Source organism: Triturus cristatus, chromosome 4_2 (genome assembly GCF_964204655.1).
Source record: "Triturus cristatus chromosome 4_2, aTriCri1.1, whole genome shotgun sequence".
Classification (NCBI taxonomy): Eukaryota; Metazoa; Chordata; class Amphibia; order Caudata; family Salamandridae; genus Triturus; species Triturus cristatus.
In genome coordinates this window covers 307,360,529-307,379,089 of record NC_140586.1, presented here as the reverse complement: position 1 = coordinate 307,379,089, position 18,561 = coordinate 307,360,529, and the positions used below count along the sequence as shown (strand labels likewise).

At 43.4% G+C, this 18,561-nt stretch overlaps 1 protein-coding gene across 7 annotated transcripts in view; it reads right to left on the bottom strand.

Moving 5' to 3' along the window:
* RALGPS2 (Ral GEF with PH domain and SH3 binding motif 2) overlaps window positions 1-18,561 on the bottom strand; it is a 983,056-nt gene that overhangs the window by 102,017 nt on the left and 862,478 nt on the right. For all 7 annotated transcript variants that reach the window (XM_085601623.1, XM_085601627.1, XM_085601625.1 and 4 more), the window contains 2 exons: window positions 15,058-15,163; window positions 11,666-11,758 (listed from right to left, as the gene is read on the bottom strand). In XM_085601623.1, the coding sequence (XP_085457749.1) occupies window positions 11,666-11,758; window positions 15,058-15,163 (199 nt within the window). The remainder of the gene's footprint in view (window positions 1-11,665; window positions 11,759-15,057; window positions 15,164-18,561) is intronic.

Sequence of the window (18,561 nt, the reverse complement as noted above, 5' to 3'; positions counted from 1 at the left end):
GGTGCTATCCAGGGTAAAGAGGCCCAAACAAACATGACAGGCATACTTTTCAGGGCTTCTTTTAGCCACGGCGACCAGGGCATAGGTTCGCCTGCTATGGAGACCAGGGCAGAGCAGGGAGGCAGGTAGGCCACTGCACGTCAGGTGGGCTCTCTCGCGTTTGTCTGTACTGGCCAGGCTTAGTGCTCTGTAGAAAAGGCTTATCATGTGTGTTTATGACTAGCGGATTGGGCTGCTCCTCATTGCAGAGCAGGTTCAAGTTTGATATGTATATGGCTGGCACCTGTCTAGAGTGGCACAGCGAACAAAAACACAATGACCACAAACTATTCTTTAACAACTTTGACATACGAGGTCGTAAATAATTTTACAGAAACCTCAACAGCAAAAGTTTCATATTTCTCAATGAAACTGACCCACGCTGCTGCACCTGACAATCTCCCATCAGCAACAGTAAACAAGCATTGGCATAGCCAATAGGTCTCGCCTTTGGGATCTTATAAGTTTTTAGTAATGTTTTATATTATTGTATGTGAAAGCTTTAAAACATTTATGCATTTATTTAAATCAAAAGTTTCTTTTTTATTTTAGTGTTACAGTATTATATAGCGCCTGCAACAGCCGGAGCTATACTAGCATTTTAACAAATAGTTGCTTGGAAAGTTACAACTAATTTATGACGCACAACAATTAAAAAGGTCACAACAGAATGCATAAGAGAGCCCACGATATCCCTAGTGGAGGGGGTGATGCCACAGTACAGGTCAGAGCAAAAGCGTAAGCAAAGTAAAAGAAGAAGGCACGCGCACATCTGAAAGAAGCCTGGGGACAAACTGTGTGGGTTTGAAGTCGGACTTTAACATCAGGAAGATAACGCGATGTACGACAAGAAGGTGCGCGCACATCTGAAAGAGCCCGAGGGCTACTGAGAGTACACGCAGCAGCCACAGGTACAAATAAAAGCAAGGCTGACTCTGACTTTCATCCTTTCTATTGTTCAAAGAACATTACCATCACATTAGGTAATAATAACAAGGTATGTTGTCTTGTCTTCTAAAAGAGCGATTCCCATCTGATCTACTTACTATGTAACACAAGGCTCAGTAATTTATCGAAGCTCAGTGACAGCCAGTCACGGCAATGCCATGCTGAGCGCAGCGTGGCCTTTCAGTCCTGTTATTTCCTCCAACTACCCCACCTCGCACGATACACTCGCGAGGGCGCTCGGATGAATGCAACCAGAAGACGATGATGTGCAATCAATGTACTAGATGGAGCACACATTCAATTATGGAACTGTTATTACTGTACATCTATACCAAAGCAGCAATGCTGTATTGGGAACCAGCAAAACAAACTTGTCATTGTTGTGTTTAAATGTCATCCTACGTCAGAAATCGAAGGACTGTGGAAAGAAAATAAAAGTATGAAAAGCCCAAACTTGTCTCGAAGCTTTCTGCTAAAATGGAATGCTTAGGTGAAATGCAGAGCTCATTAATGTGCCCTCAACTCAATGAACAAAACAACTTTGGCCCCAACATATGTTTCCAATAACCCGATTCTCACACCAGTTTCACTTTTTAATGCGTATTTCAACTACATAACAAACGAAGCAGTTTTTTTTAAGGCTGCTGTATTATGTTGACCCCAGACACACTTGTTACGTCATCAGTATTTTTAACATTAATATTCCCACTGTATCCCTCAACCCTCAATTGAATGGAGCATTCCAAGCCTCCTTACATGGACATAGGGCTCTGTCAAACGCAGGCAGAGAGGAGGGTTGGGCAAGATGTGCACTGCCCTGGTTGGTCCCTCCTGCCACAGGCAGCGAACACATGTCCCACCAGGGTTGTGTTTTCTGACTGCCTGCAGGATAAGCTTTGAAAACATACAGAGGCGGCAGCCGGGCTGGCTCTGGGCCCCCGGCTGCACCGTACAACCCTATAATCAGGGAGTGCACTGTGGGATGGGGGAGGAGGGGCGTCCGAGAAGGTGCTCGGAAAGTTACAACTAATTTATGTCGCACAACAGTTAAAAAGGTCACAACAGAATGCATAAGCAAAGTAACAGAGCCCACGATATTCCTAGTGGAGGGGGTGATGCCACAGTACAGGTCAAAGCAAAAGCAGATGGGGAAGTAATGGTGGCGGAAACAACACAGGGGCTTGGGTGGGGGCGCCAACAAGGGAGGAATGGGTTTGGGGAAGCAGTACAGAGGGCATGGGTTGGGGAAAAGCAGAATACAGAAACAGCAAAGAGTGGGGAGCCAATGGGTGTAAGACAGCAAAGTGGAGTATGTGGTGGGAAAGCAGACGGGAAGAAAGTAATCGGAGGGATGGGGGACTACACGAGGGTGAGCGGGACGGAGAGAAGTACATGGGTGACAGACAGCAGCTGGAGAGAGATACACTTACTGTCTGAAACAACTCGGCCTAACCTTGCCAAGACCACAGTTCGCAAGGAATCATTCGTACCGTGAGTCTGTCAGCATTGCAATCAGCACTTCAATGAAGGCTGGGCACTTTTCGGCGAAGGACTGGGAGCTCTCTGAAGAGACTCTCGTGTTCGATGAGGACAGGTAAGTGCTGCAAATAAGGTGGTGAGAGGTTGTAAAGGCCACAGTGGCAGCTGTGAGGAAGGTTATGAATGTCTCGTGGATAAAGGAAACAAGCAAATCGCTGGGCAGAAAGGTAGGAAAAGCAGGAGCTTCTGAAGGAAATAGAGATACAGGGACTAACGAGGGTAAAGAGAATGTCTCCGTGAGCCTTGTTCTCGGCTGGCGCCTCGGGCATGTTTACTACGGGAACACATGGGAATGCAAAGCCATTAATCAAGCAGGATGGCTCTGTCTCCCTTCACGCCCAGGGAGGAGGGAGATGCAAGCAGAGCATCAAAGGGCTGGGTGAGAAGGGAGGGGGGAATGCAAGGGTCAAAGCGGTGAAAGTAATCGAGCAGAGCATCAAAGGGCTGGGTGAGAAGGGAGGGGGGAATGCAATGAGCAGAGGAGCAGCTGTGCATGTGATCGTGCACTCAAGGTTTAGGCCAGCCAAAAGACTGTGGGTAGCACTTTGAAAATCCCACATATAAAATGTCTCTTCGAGCCTTTGGCTCAGCGAGACCTAAAAACATACTATTGGCTGGTGGGGGGTCAGCTTGCTTCACTCTTCGTGGGGATACACCATTTGGGGTGAAATCCTAGAAATGAGCTTTGGTCAAATCAATTTTGAAATAAAAAGATGATCCAGCTAAGCCTTCCAACTAGTGTCTTAAAGACATAGGGGCTTATTTACAAGTCCCTTGCGCCACCGGTGGGTCACTTTTTCCCATATTAAAAGTGACGCATCGGCGGCGCAAGGGGATTGTAAATAAGCCCCATGGTTCATAAAATCTATGCAGAGCTATGTCAGCCCTATTTTACTGAGTTGATCGATGAAAAAGGAATTCCAGTTGGAAAGGTGGTGTTCACATATGCCCACTTCATAACAGATCACTGCTTCTCCCTACGGTGGATGGTGCGGGAGTCAGTTGAGGTCAGAGGTTTTTTTTATACTCCTCCTACTTTGACTTCCATACAACTTTAGGTCCAGCAGATACAGAGGTTATGGTATAAGCTGCAACGATGGGATATTCCAGAGGGTGTGCTTGTGAAGTGAGGTTAACACCGTTCAGGCAGCACCTATGGCGCTCACAAAAAACATTTTGCCTGAGCAATGCTATTCATTTTGTGTATGTTGCACTTTATGTTACTTTCTTTTGCTTAGGTTAATTTTTCACTGGGACACTCTTTGAAATTTGTATAAATATTGTTAATTTGCATTGTGAATTTGTGTCCACTTCCCATAAAACCTTTTTATTACAAATATAAAAAGAGAAAAAATTTCTACAAAAGATCTAATGTGTATGGCTGTGCTTTTCTTTCTGACACCATATTTAATCCTTTTTGTTTTTTGGATTATTATCATGTATTATATATTATATTAGCAAGTATTAATCCACACGAGCCATTGTTTCCTTACAACACATAATACCCAGGCTCCTTGTGGGTAGGGTTTCCTTGTTTCCTAATTAATTCATTTTGTAAAAGCAAACCAACTATTTACAATTTAGGACATTGGTTTGGCAACATAAGGCTATTGGGACATTCATCATTCAGGAATTGCAGTTACTCTGTAAATAATTATGTGTCTGTAGGAACTAGCTACCCCCCCCGGCCCCCCGCCCCCCCCCCCCCCGTCCGGAAACAGGGATACCATTTGAACCGGAGTAACTTGAAGGCAACAGCCTAGCACAGCGCTCATTTGATCGGACCAGACTGCAAGATAGCTTACTCGGTTCTATAGGTAGAGCTCTCTTAAGGCTCTTCAATACACGGCCAGAAGGGGCCTGTGCTGTCTGGGCACTGCGAGCCGATGCTCGACATCTTGAAGAGTGGTATGGAAATGTGTTGCAAGTTGCAAACCGTGCCGCCATGTGTCTCAGCATCACTTGTAAATGGTTTCAGGAGACAATAATGAGTATATGATAATACAGACATGTGTAAACACTCATGTGTAATGATGGAAACGGGCCACTTGGACTCATGAAGCCCACATGCGTTCTCTACGCATCCTACAGTCTCTCTACATTTCATCTTTGCACTTTAGCACCCAGTCTTCTACTCAGGTCTAGGTTAAACCCTACCTCTGCAGCAGAGTCCCACGAAATCTCTGCATCCAGGTCCATCTTTCCTCTACACAGGTATAAAGAGTTCTGTGATGTGTAAAGTGAACACTAGATGCACTAAAGGGGTCAGCATATATCAAGTGCAGTCGCAATTGTGCTTCAACCAACAGCCAACTCAGATTCAATTTGACTTCAAATTTTCAGGAGGGGTGGGGGTGAGGAGTCGTTATTAAGTGCATTTCCTGCAGGTGTGCCACATCTACATCGCAACAGCCACCAGGAGACTTATCACTCAGAGGTTATGGACTGAAAACCCGATGGGCTCTATCCAATCAAATGCCGCTGCTCCATCCTGTTTCTCTGGTTGAACAAGACATAGGTAGGAAGCCATGTTTTTGTTCAATGTGAGCAGCTTTGGCCCAAGACCTCGGCACTGTCTTTGTTCAAGTGTTGCTCCTCTCCGATCAAAAGCTGACCTGCTGAACTGGCATGATCCAGAAGAGGTGAACACAAAAAGATCCACTCACTCCCTTCAGTGGAAGTAACTTTAAAGCCAGACACTTGCCTTTAAAATGCGGTTTATAGAGAGTGGAGAAAATAACAGCAGTGTAGCGAGACAGCAGTACAGACTTCTACTGAAGCCGACGGAGCACACTACAATTTTAGGGCCCATGTACATAGAGGGGGACCTCAACAGGAGTACAACACCTCTGATGTAACCACACTTGGGCCCACTACAGTCAAGGCGATTAAAGGCTCAGTCATGAAAGAATACAAGGATTCACAGAATGGGAGCGGGGAGGCAGTTTCTGAATAGGAATACAGGTAAAAAGGCTTGCACCACACAACCAAAAATCAGCTGCCACCAACCATCAGTCATTTCAAGGTCTGGTCATAGCAACAGTATTTGCCTATGTTAAAAGGATTACCACTTTGGATAAACGCATATTACTAAACAGTACACTCACTGTGTTGGTGGGCAACAGACAAAATAATGTTGAGGGGGCTTGCGACACTTGTTTCATGCACACAAAGAAATCATTACAGGCCAGTAACAACGAAAACAGTGAGGAGCTTAATGCAACAAGGGCACAGCAACAGAAACTTTCAACCATATATAATACGCTAATAGGAATTGAAGACACTATATATAGACTCATGCACCACCCACATGTGCTACAGTAGACCCAGGCATTGTAAACCTGAAGATCAAGTAATCTCTCCAAAAGCTGGACTATGGAGACGCATAGGACGAGAGAAGGTTAGAGGCACTATATTTCAATAAGGCAATATGTGAAAGTGAGGCAGAATCTGAAAGTCTGTATTCAAGATGATAATTACATGCAAAAGAAGGACCAATATCCTAATTCCAACAAATGAAGAGATCCAATGGTGAAACCATTCTAAGACCTTGTATTTAAAACCACAAGAACAATTAATCCCAGACAGAAACTGTTTCGTTAGACATTTTCTTCCCAACAGGAGCCTTAAAATACCTATAAATACACTAATAAGAAAAGATCCAAAACTCAAGAAATTTGGCACACATTACTAAGAAAAAACACTTTTCCTTGGCAAATCCGAATAGATTGTAGGTACTGGATAACATCATATATATACCATCTTTGAGATAAAATGTTATAAGGTTTTAAAAAAAAAAAATACTGAAGTACTTCCAACCTTGGTGCAATGCCTCTACTGTGTACAGGCAACATGAGCAGAAAAACTACTTAAAGCCAAACATCACTGGCCTGTGAGTCCGAAAACTATATTCGTTTGCCTCTTAACCAGGTGACCAACAAATCCATTAACATAAAATTCAGACTTCACTCTCTGGAACAAAATGTTTTCTCATCCAAAATGTAAGCAAGAGTTGTACAATCGCCCCCTTGTTGGAAACACTTTACTCAGCTGTAGAATTAAATCCACGTTAAAGAAATTTGGGGAAATTGCTTGATATGAGACAGTGGGGGTTGTCATTGTGTGACTTTTTATCTTCTAAGATATATTAGACAGAAAAGGGGGAATAGTCTATGCTCGGGTGTCTCGAAAGCGAGCAGGACAAGATACCATAGAATATTTGGGCATGGCCTCTCCCACAATTCTGCTATGTGTGGGTAGTAAAATGTGCTAGCTTACTCCCAGATAAACTAGCTTTCTGCTGCCTTTTTACTCAACAGCTTAGTAACAGATTTTCATGCACTAATATGTGGATGTCGAACACTTGCTCACATATTGGATATGGCTCCAAGGCATTCAGTATACCATAATATTCAAGAACAGCAAACGTGGGGTGGGAAAGATAGAAGCCATTGTGAATTACCAAACATTTACCAAAGCAAGATACCTAGGCCTAGCAGTCATTCTGTGCCATTGTGGACCAAAGCCGAACTCAGAATGGCCAAACCAGGGAGCTGTTAAGGCCTTCCAGTGGACTCAGCCTCTAAGGCATTACCTCATGGGCGAACAGCGTGACAAGGCAGATGATGCCTACCCCATACTAGATCTGGACTTTATAGTAAGTTGCCTTCAGAAAGCACACCAGTTAATTGACTAAAAGAATGAGCCCAGGACATTGCACTGGTTCGTGGTCAGGATCCCAAATAGTGACTACCTTTTACAGTAGCAAAGAAAAAGTTACTTACCTTTGCTAAAAATCTTCTGGTGGATACTCTATGTAAATACAGATTCCTCCCCCTCTGGATACCTCCAGACTGCATCTGTACACTTTGCAATAGCTCTCCTGCACCTATAGGTGGCTCTGGCTCTTTTCTGTACCGACTTTTTTATTACTTACCTATTGCACTGAGCGCTGGTCAGCAGACCTAAACGCCTTCATCGGGTTAATGTAGAAACTGACTGCACTACGAGAATCCAGCTGATGTAATCTCTCCTCCTCTAAGGTGGTATGGTTCATAGGGTATAAGGTTGGTAGAATAATGGGCTGTACCACGTGGAATGCGAGATCACCTTGGGCAAGAGAGCAGATTTACTCCTAAGAGATAGATTACTCGGTTAAAAACACGTGAAGGGTGGTGAGACACTGTTTGCAACTCAATTAAATGTAGCACTGAGGTGATGCTCACAGTAACAGTTTGCAACTGGCAGCAATGAGAGAGTTCAAACCGAGCAACATCAAGAACTTCAGAAACATATTGAGGTTCCTTTGAGGCATGACAAACGGAAAAAGTGGAAACGTACAATAGTCACTTTAGAAACCTAAAAAAAATTGGGGTCTTTAACGAGGAAGGTTGATAAGGAAGACAAATAAAAGCTGACAACTGCAATGTAACCTTTAACTGTGCCACTGTACAACCTTGCTGGGAAAAAGACGCATTGGAAAGGCGTGCTTTCAAAGGACCCTCTTCTTCATTTGTACACAACGCAAAAAAAGTGGTTTCATCAACCATCCTCTATCAACTTTGTGGAGGGGCGACAAGATCAGATACCGTCAACTAACTCTGGCAGCAGATGAAAGGAGTTTGGGTGTACCTGCTTATTCTCCAGGTGGAGGTCCTGAAGGCTGGGGTGTAGAACATGCCCCTTGTGGGAGAAGTGATCCACTCTCAAAGGTAAGCTGGAGTGGAGGACATAGTGAGAAGTGCAGGCGTAATCTTCTTGGTCAGTCTGGACAAATTGGAATAACTTGGGCCTGGCCTTAGTGAAACTTCCTCAGCACTCGAAAAATGAAGGGTAAGGGGGGAGGTGGGAGGGGCAGAGAGAAAGGGAATGTGCATAAGGCATTTTCCCAAAGCTATCAATCAATCAGGATTTATAAAGCGGCGCTAATCACCTGATAGGGTATCCAGGCGCTTGCATGTCCTGGAGGCTTATTTGAATGCCAGGTCTTTTGGGCCATTTGGAATTCCAAAAGTGAGGTGATGGTCTGGAGGTCCGTGGGGAGGCTGTTCCAGGTCTTTGCTGCAATGTGGGAAAAGGAGCGGCCTCCACTTCTGCTTCGGTAGATGCGGGGAGTATGGGCAAGTGAAAGGGAGGGAGAGCGTATTCTTCTCAATGGTTGGTGCAAGTTCAGGCTGTGGTTAATGTAGGCTGGTCCTTGATCGTGCAGAGCCTTGTGTGCGTGGGCCAACATCTCAAATTAGCATCTCTTCTGTATGGGGAGCCAATGGAGTTGTCTGAGGTGGGATGTGATGTGGATTCGTCTGGGAAGGCTAAGGATGAGTCTGGCTGCGATGGTCTGTAACATCTGAAGTCTCTGTAGGACGTGTGCAACAATCCCTACATCGAGAGCGCTGCCATAGCCCAGTCAGCTGGTGATGAGGGCCTGTGTCACAGTGCGTCTCATGTGTAGGGGTAGCCACTTGAAGATCTTACGTAGCAGAGTGAGTAAGCAATGTGCAACAGATACTGGAGGACACAGAAATGTGGCTAGTGCACATGCTTATGAATGCCAAAAAGGGCCACCCCAAAGGGCGATGTCTTGGACCACCACCGGGCATAGATGTCACTAGTGGTTGGCAAGATGCCACGGACTCTGGTTGTCAGCCTTTGTGTTTATAAAGCCTGCCAGATGACTGACAACAAGCCAGATACAATGTGCTTGCGCCCAGGCCAGAGCCTCAGAGCTTCCTGGCAGAGAAGATGAGACCCAAAGCCCCCCTGATTGTTCACATACCACATCGCAGTCATGTGATGTGTCAACATCTGGACAGATCGGTGTAAAAGGAAGGAAGGAAAGCTTTCAAGACCAGGTGACTCACCCACAGCTCAAGCACGTTGATGTGCTGAACCTGCTCTTCTGTACATCAGGGACCTTTGTCTCTAGTTCCTGCAGATACGCAACCTACCCTAAGGTGAAGGCACCCATCACTACTGTGGTCACAAAGGCTTCTTTCGTGATCAAATCTTCTCTATTAAACATTAAAACAAGTCCATTGCAGTGCTGGGGGGAGGGGGGGGGGGGGGGTTCTAATGAGGCTCAGCAGATCGCCCATGTGCTGGAATCACTTCCAGAAGACAGAGTCCAGGTGCTGGGTTCAAGGTGACTGGAGCCTTTTCTGTCCCCGAGGCTCTGATCAGGAGGCCAGCCAACTATCCCTTGGAGTCTCTCTGGTGGACCTGAGATCACGATGCAGTCCTTTTACTCTGGCAGCAGGGCAGCAATCCTTCTTGCAGAGCAGCACAGCAATCTGAGTCATTCGTAGGTGTACTGAAAAGTTGGGTCTGAGGATTCAATATTTATAACCTGGTGCCAGCTTTGATGTAGGAGAAGGTTCTGGAGGTTTCTAATCCAAGGGGTGTTTGCAATTTCCTGCCTCTCTCAGCCAGGGCCCCAGCTTGTCTGGGTCACAAAAGAGTAGTGTTAGACCCTTTGTGAGTGGGCTCAGGCAGAGCCTTTGTGATGTGCAAGTGTGGTAGGTGACCGCTCCTCCCCTCATGAAGTCAGAGATGGCCTATACTATCAACACCTATTCCTTCCTTTGTCTTACTGTCTGGGAACAATACACAAAGACCTACTGCCAGCTACACCTAGTCATGTGATCCAGGAAACGGCTGCAGGCACAAAACAGGATAAGAAAATGCCAACTTTCTAAAAGTGGCATTTTCAGAATTATGACAAAATCCAACTTTCCCATTAAAGAGGAATTTAAATTACAATTTGTTAGACATCAAACTAGATATTCCTACTTGCGCCAATTTGAAAATGCGCACTTATTACATGCAATAAGGTAGCCCAATGTTATCCTATGAAAGAGATAGACCTTGCAGTAGTGAAAAACAAATCAAGGAGTTTTTCATTACCAGGACATGTCAAAGTAAAAATTATATGTCCTACTTTTTAAATACACAGCACCCTGCCTTCTGGGCTGTTTTGGGCCTACCCTAGGGGTAACTTATATGTATTAAAGAGGAAGGATTTAGGCCTGGCAAAAGTTTTATTTTTGCCAGGTGGAAATGGCAGTTAAACTGCACTTACATGCTGCAGCGACATGTCTGAGACATGTTTAAAGGGATAGCTTTTCATTTACAGGCCAAGGGCATATGTAGCACCACTTTTCTAGGGAATTACAAGTAAATTAAATTTGCAATTTGGGTGTAAGCCAATTTTAGATTGTTTAAAGGAGACAGCACAAGCATTTTAACACAAATTAGTAGTGGCAAAGTGCACAGAGTACTAAAAGTCAACAAAAATGGGTTCAGAAAACAGGAGGGTTAATTCAAAGTTTGGGGATGACCCTTCAAAAAGGGCTATGTCCAACACTTGCCATTTCCAATAATGCATGGGTGAACCTCACTAGCAAATATGTAGGGATTCAGGAGGCAAGGATAGCCTTCCACAGTAGATACGTTTATCTACACTGCATCCAGTTTCTTAGATTATCTGTCTGGAGGGTCAATGGGGAAATGCACCTAGGTTATGGCGGTAACGGGAGGAAGCCTGCACTACCAATCTTTCTGCCAAGGGTTACGTGGAAAATAGGCTTGATCACCTGGGGTCAACCTATAGGGGCAGGTGATTAGCTATTTACGGCCAGGGAGGAAGTCTGTTTGCAGAAGCTGCCCTGATGAGGTCAGGTAAGGCATCATTAAATGGAAACAGTGGTTCCAATGCAACAAAGCAGGCTCTATCACCTCCTTCAAGAAGTTTGATTTGGCCTCAACCATGGTTAGAGGCAATTCTGAAACTTATGCTGCTTTTTTCAGGACCACATGTAATGAAGCCACCTCAGGAGATGATGGCAGCAAGGGGTACTCCATCTCTATTTCTGAGGAGGTATCAAGACACCCTTGACATTTTGTAACTAACTTACAGTGAGTGTCCTTTAATACAGGAGGTAGCAATTTGGCTGCGGATGTTTAAGTGGAGCAAAAGTCACCCACTGGTGCAGGAGAACTACTGCAACATGTCCGGACCTAGTCTGGCACCTGGGAATTTTCAAAAGGTGAGTAAGTATGCAACAGAAAGTGATGCTGTTGGGGATGGACGGGGAGGCAAGAAGGGTAAGGGGGAGTGAGGCAAGCATTCCCAAGTACTTACATGCTTTCTCTCTGTAGCTTTAATAGACTTTGCAGTATAGTAGAATAGTTGGGTGCCACATAAAGCTGCCCAGTACTTGGTCCAAGAAGCTACCTGCACACAAAAAAAAAAAGTGTATGAGGCTACAAACTGCTAATATGATCACTTCAGCATATGACATAACAAGTCAAGTTTATTTATGATACGGAACTCCGAAGAGGTACCCATAAACATTTAGCCAAAATACAAACTTTCAAAGTAAAAAGTAAAGAAATGGCAGAACACAGTTACAATCTGATCTTTGTAGAACATAGAAGCCAACACAGCATTAAACTCAAATATCATATAAGCCATAAAATGAGTACAAGTTTAAAACCACTTAAAACAGTTAAAAGCTCTAACACAAAATATTTCATTAGGAGGTGCATAAAGTGACTATCGTGCCTCTGGGCCTAAAATATAAACAGCAACAGGCAAATAAATGATATCTCAACCAGTTTCAGCAGCAGTGTGGAAACACAGGTCATGCAAGAAAGACCAAATTCAAAATTTTGAAGTAATTTCATCATAGGATTCATTTAGGCAGAATACCCTTAGTACAATTTGAAAAAACACTTAAAATAGTTAAAAACTCTATAGCAAAATATTTTAATAGGAGGTGCATTAAGTGACTGTAGTACGTCTGAGGCAAAAAGAATAGACAACTGTAAACAGATAGGTCTCAGCCACTTTCAGCGACATAATAATAATGCAGGACAGACAAAGAACATGGTTTAGATCTTGGGATACCATTTTGACATAAGTTACATGCAGCCCAAATATCATACAATTTAGCCAAAATGGGATTAAGAAGGAACATTCCCTACCTTAAAAGAATCTAAAAACATCTCAAACCATGAGGCAAATTCCAAACAACATACGGCTGTGCTTTATTTACTAAAAGGGAATTTATTATATTGTGAAAACCCCCCCTTTTTTTTTTTAAGGCATGCTACACTGTTCGTACGGAAGCTTAGGGACCATGTGGCTTGTTTCAAACCGGCTTTTATTGCTACGTTGCCAGCTTAGGATCTAGCTGAAGTCTATCTACAGCATAAAAACAATTTCTACAGATTAGTAACTTATCCTTGAAGTCAACCAAAATGTCTTTCTTAATACAGTCCCTTAGTGAATCACTGTCACGCTTCACTAGATAGGAAACAAACCACCCCGCCAAGGCCTTCACAAAAGCACTTCTCAGGCCCAAATCTAACCTTAAGGCTGCCACAGAGATTGCAGAGTTAACAGAAGTGTAATTTCTGAGGACTCGTCCTTCCATCATGTCCAAGAAGCTCCACTTAGAGACTTTAATCAATTCCAAGCCATAAAGAAAAGAGGCAGGGATTTTGGCACGATAAGCCTCAAACAAATGCAAAAAATGTCTTCTCCTGGTTGCCCTATAAAAAGCACCCAACCTTTAGCTTGAGACTCGGCTTCGCTCATGTTATTTTCAATATGGGCTTTTTCATTAAGGTTCCCACACATGGTCTTCCCTAAGAAAGTGTAAGATTTCACAATTTCTAGTTTTTGTTTACCCAGGGACCATGTAAAATGTCCATATTTCGGTTTCTTCCTCAGATGAAAACACATAATTTTACTTTTTGACTTATTTATCTTTAGTGATGGGCATCTGCAAACTGTTGTAATGCCTGCAGGCGTCTTACTACCCTTTTGGGGTAAGATCAAAATAATTAAGTCACATAGCAGGTAAACAGCTGACTTACCCCCACAATCATCGGTACGATACCCTCGCTTAGTTAAATGGCTAGGAAGATCAGAAATATAGAGGGGGAAAAAGGAGCGGTGCTAAAAGGCACCCTTATTTTCTGTGAGAGTCCCCTATCATCATCCAAGACAATTCTACACCAGGTGGAGCAGTAGAGGAAAATGACTAAATTTAAAAGGGTCCTAGGCATGCCCAATATTAAGAGCTTTCTCCAAGGCAAAGAATGATATGCTTTATCAAACACTGTGCATAAGTCGATAAAAACCACATATGTCACTCCTCCTCTCACTAGAACATATTTCTCATTTATCACCTGAACGGCAGTTATATTATCAATAGTTCCAGCTTTTCTCCGAAACCCAGTTTGCTCCGTAGGTCTGATTTTATTATCTTCCACCTGCTTGTTAATCTGTGTCAAACATTTAGAGGAAACTTTTCCCACTGCATCTAGCAGAACAACTTGCCGGTAATTTTCTGGTAAATTTCGATCTCCCTTTTTAAATAGTGGTACTAAAATTCTTACCGTCCACGAAGCAGGGATTTATTTTGTTTTTATATCAGCTTTTAAAAACCAGAAATAAAATTTTACTCCACAGGGCTATATCGTGTTTTAATACAGAAATCGGAATTCCATCGCAGCTGAGGTACACATTCCTCGGACTGCTAACTCAATTTCGATTTGAGAAGGGGGCCATAAAAATGAGTATCCCCTATTACAATAGAACTAACTACCACAATTAGACACGAGATGATTCATGTGGGGGAGGGGTGGGGTGTTAAGAATTCAAAGACAATGCATAGGGTAAGAGTGCCCTGGCAATATTGGCAGTAATGGGTTACAGAGTTACGTGTGCCATTGGCACTTAAGCTGCCAGTCATGAAAGAGGACCTATAAGGTCGAACCATGTCTGGGATTGATGGTGTCCTAGGGGGGATACAGACTAGCAATTTGGGTTTGATTTGATTGTCATCCAGGGAGTGGGGGACTAGAAGATGGTGCTGCAGGACACTACTGATTGCTGAATTGTAACAGTAGAGCTCTGTGTGCCAGGATCACTATATCATATCAGCTAGTGCTGTAGGTGGGGTCTGTGGTGCAGTGGCAGATCTATGTGTGGGTCTCTAGAGTAAACTGCATGGTACGCTGTATGCGCTGGTTAAGAGGCACCAGCAGCACTATAATGTTACCCAGAAGTGACTCAGAAGGGTGTTCTCTAAATCACAATTGTGGTGCATCGGCAGGACTGTGAGTTAGTTTGCCTTCCTGGAATAGCATAGGGTGGGAATGAGATGCGGAGTCGGCTGTAACAACAGCTGTGAACCCTACAAATAACCACCGATAACCCTTGGCACAGCTGTGTGCAAAGTAAACCTACTGCAGGTGGTGCATTCTAATAGTGAGATGTATTAGCACAGCTATTTGTCAGCTCCCTTCGTACAATACTGGATTCTGGGAGGCAAGGAAGTGAAACGGCTGGACCAAAAGTACAATCCAGAAATTGTACTAGCTGAGGAATTATGTCAGTAATGAACAGCACACACTATCAAGAGACCACCTTGATCAAGAGTGGGGTGAATCAAACAACCACAGAGGTCTCCCATTCCATTTTAGCAACTTTATAGTCTATGTGAAGATTGGTCAACGTACCGTGGGCTTTTTGCCTTCTTTCAACAAGGTTTTTCTCCGAAGGACCCCTTGGATCGTAACAGCTCCTGGATAAAGATGGACTGCCAATTCTTCCGACTCCGCAGAACTAAAATATCAGTAGTACAAGAGCAGTTAGAAAAGTAGATCCATTCCATTTTACCCTTTGTTGAGTCAAGGTCAGTCGTATCTCCAAAAATTCATTTTGTGCCACTGGTTTTAAGATGGCAGGCTAGATTACAGCTAGAAATTAGCATCAGTGATGAAAGCAAATAAAGGAAAGCTAGTGAGGTAGTTAATCCAGTGAATGATGAGATGAATTTTAGTTGGGAAGGCAAAGGAGGCATGAAGAGATGGAAGAGAAGCAGCTTCCAGGATCAAAGATCAAAACTGCACATGCACATCTGCGAAAACTGCACAGTCTCACCACCTGTGGCTCGTTTCTTGTATATCATCTAAAAGGCATTACCAATCACACTACAAACAAGAAGATACAGAGGACATCTCCAAATCTCATTGTTCTGCCAAGCACCACAGACAAAAACAAGAGTGCAGATCACATAAGAAGCTTCTGAAAATATTAAGGGCTTCTCCCTTCTGCACCTAGTACCTCATGGCACAGTAAAATTACTCGACTATCTACAGGAAAGTAATATCACTAGTTTGGAATTTATGATAATAATCAAAAGTGAATTCTAGTAATAACCACCAATCAAAAAATAAAAGGAAACCAAAAGAGCATGTGACCTGGTACTGTGCCAATCTGATGGACCCCACCTAAATAAAGTAGGGTGTGGGTTGGGACTTCTTGTGTGTGATCTGCACTCTCGTTTCTAGAGACCTGTGGAGGGAAACCATGGAAGCAATGCCCTTGCAGGACACTGACGTTAAAGCAGCAATATCAGTTAGAACTCTTCAACTGTGCTTGTAAGTGTAGCGAACAAGCCTGCGGTGCAGTGTGCAATCAAAAAGGTAACACTGGGATAGGAGGAATTCATCCTTAAATAATAGACTGGGGGCTTCCTTGGCTAGACATCTCCAAATCTACCATTTCTCACCACACCTGAAATCGGTGCAGCCTCAAAGAAACCCCATTCGTTCTTGCAACTCCTCAAATTGTTTACTTACCCTAGGATGGCACTTCACTTTACTATTATTTGTGTGAGCAGTCTACTTCATGGTAAGAGGATGGCTTGGAGGGCATGTTGACTCCTACTCTTAGGAGGCCAGGCTATACCTGGGCACACCCTTAAATGTTTACAGCACCTCAAAGTGAATGTCTTTTCGGTGGCATCATAACATTTCTACCTCTACTTCAGCAGTCTGGCACAGGTTTCTACTTCAACCATTCTGTGTTCTCCTCTTGAACACACTCTTGACCTCTAACATTCCTAAAGCAAAGAAATCTTAACATGAAATCCACTTCTACCATCTTTGAACTAGGCGTCCTCCAAGGGATACTCTCCAATCTATGACCTAAGGATCTTTCTAGAAGCAAAATGTCAACTTTGGACACTCATTGTAGCTCAGAACCCTTCTCTTCTATTTCAAGGTCCTCCTTAGACCCCTTGAAGCACTCAAATCTGTGTTACCCCTATTTCTGGATGCTGCTCCGACACATTCCTATATTCCTAGAACTGTGATAGATCTCCCTACACTATCACACCTCCAAACATATCTTGGCCACTCAGTGTTTGTAAATTTCAAAGTGCACCATTCCAAGTTCATCACTCAGCCATGGAGAATCCTCATGTACAGCCCTCCATTTTGAACCTCTCCTAGTGATGTGAAATGGATGGGGTATACTACTCCACCTAAAGTAATCCTAAAGGTTGGAGGCTTTCCAAGAATCGTTCTCCTCTACCATTGCTTTAGCAGGTAGATGGAAGTAGAGGGGAATACTGTCCCAAAGCATCTTTATTGCTGGAATCTCCTACACAATAGGAATGTTTTGTGATCATGAAACAAAGGAAAGGAAGTCAACCTCTACAGGGAGTTGCCAAATATCAATGTGTTTTTCCATTTTTCCAAGAAAATGGAAATATGTATTGTCAGTTCAGAAGTAGAGAATAACTGGTACTGCTGGTTTAATTCCAATAGAAATAATATTTAAAAAATGTTAAATTAAATTGGAGTTTTCACTGGCAATAATTTGGAAACATTGTTTTTAGCCACCCAGTTTCCTTTAGGTGCACCATGGCACAACTCACATGACTGCAAACTGTTATTCTTTCACCCTCTTTGTCGATTATATACATTTTCATATGGGACTGTGGAAAAGGGGTGGACAGATTTTGAGGCACAACACAGTCTTTTAAACCAATAGCCTTTCTACTACCTATGTAGCTACTACTGTATTCCTTCAGTGGATGCAAAGATTCCGGACAGCTATAGTACGTCTTCCAAAAAACACAGTGCCTTCTTACCCATCTGACGAGGTTTACCGGTATGTGATCCTTTTTAACACTCCTACAGTAATCACTTGGAGAATAGAAACTACCTAAAGAAACTGCATGTAGCACCAATCTAGCAGTAGTGGCAATGTCAAGAGACACTAGGCTGATAGAGGCCTCTTTTGACTGACGACAAAACAATCATGATACCATCTTTTAATCAGTTAAATTCCACCACGTCCACTGGAGTTCCAGTGATTCTAACTCCCTGTTGGATGCAACTGTGTTCCAAACAGACTCGTGTAGGTTATTTGTACGCTTTTGTATAGCAGATGCCTGGATCATGGCAGTCTGGGCTGGCATGGAGACTTAGATACAGGAGTGGGAGATGAAATCTGTCCTATGTTCAATCTTGCTTATCAGGTCCTATCTGAAACGATTCTCATGGTGGACGTAGACATTTTCTAGTTTAGACATACACTAAGCCGAGATGAAGTTTGTTGGCAAAAACCCAATTATAAATCCTGTTTTTAAAAAAAATCAGCACAAAACTTGAACAGAGACCTATTCCTGAAGCCTGCCAAAACTGCAATATGCAGAGCAGCTTGACTTGCAAAACTGCTCACATGAGCATCTTTATTATTTTGTTGCCGTTCCCTGTACATTTTTGGACTCCAAAACGCTCAGCTCGAGAGAGTTTTTTCTTTATGATTCTCTGGTGCAACTATTTTCCTGTGTGTTCCTGGGTATACGACAATCTATCTAGGAACACCAAGTAGGCCAGATGTGTGTCAGCCCAAAAGGTGGTGAGTGGACAAGAGCTGTTAATACCAATGTTCCATTTAACTCTGGCTACATTTGACTAATTTACACATTAGAGGTGTGCCCTAAACGCCAGCCTTTCTCACACTCCTTCCCTTCTTTGCTGGTTTTTATGTTGTTTGGCTTTCCAGTGACTATCCTTGTCATTAGGTAATGGATATTCCAGTATTTAGGGAAGCTTAGTCAACTGACGACTGGATGTGTCCCTTACAACCTGGTCTTTGACATTAATACTAACATAATGAAGCAGTTATCTAGGTTAGACACACAAAGATCTTGATCTTGAGAACAG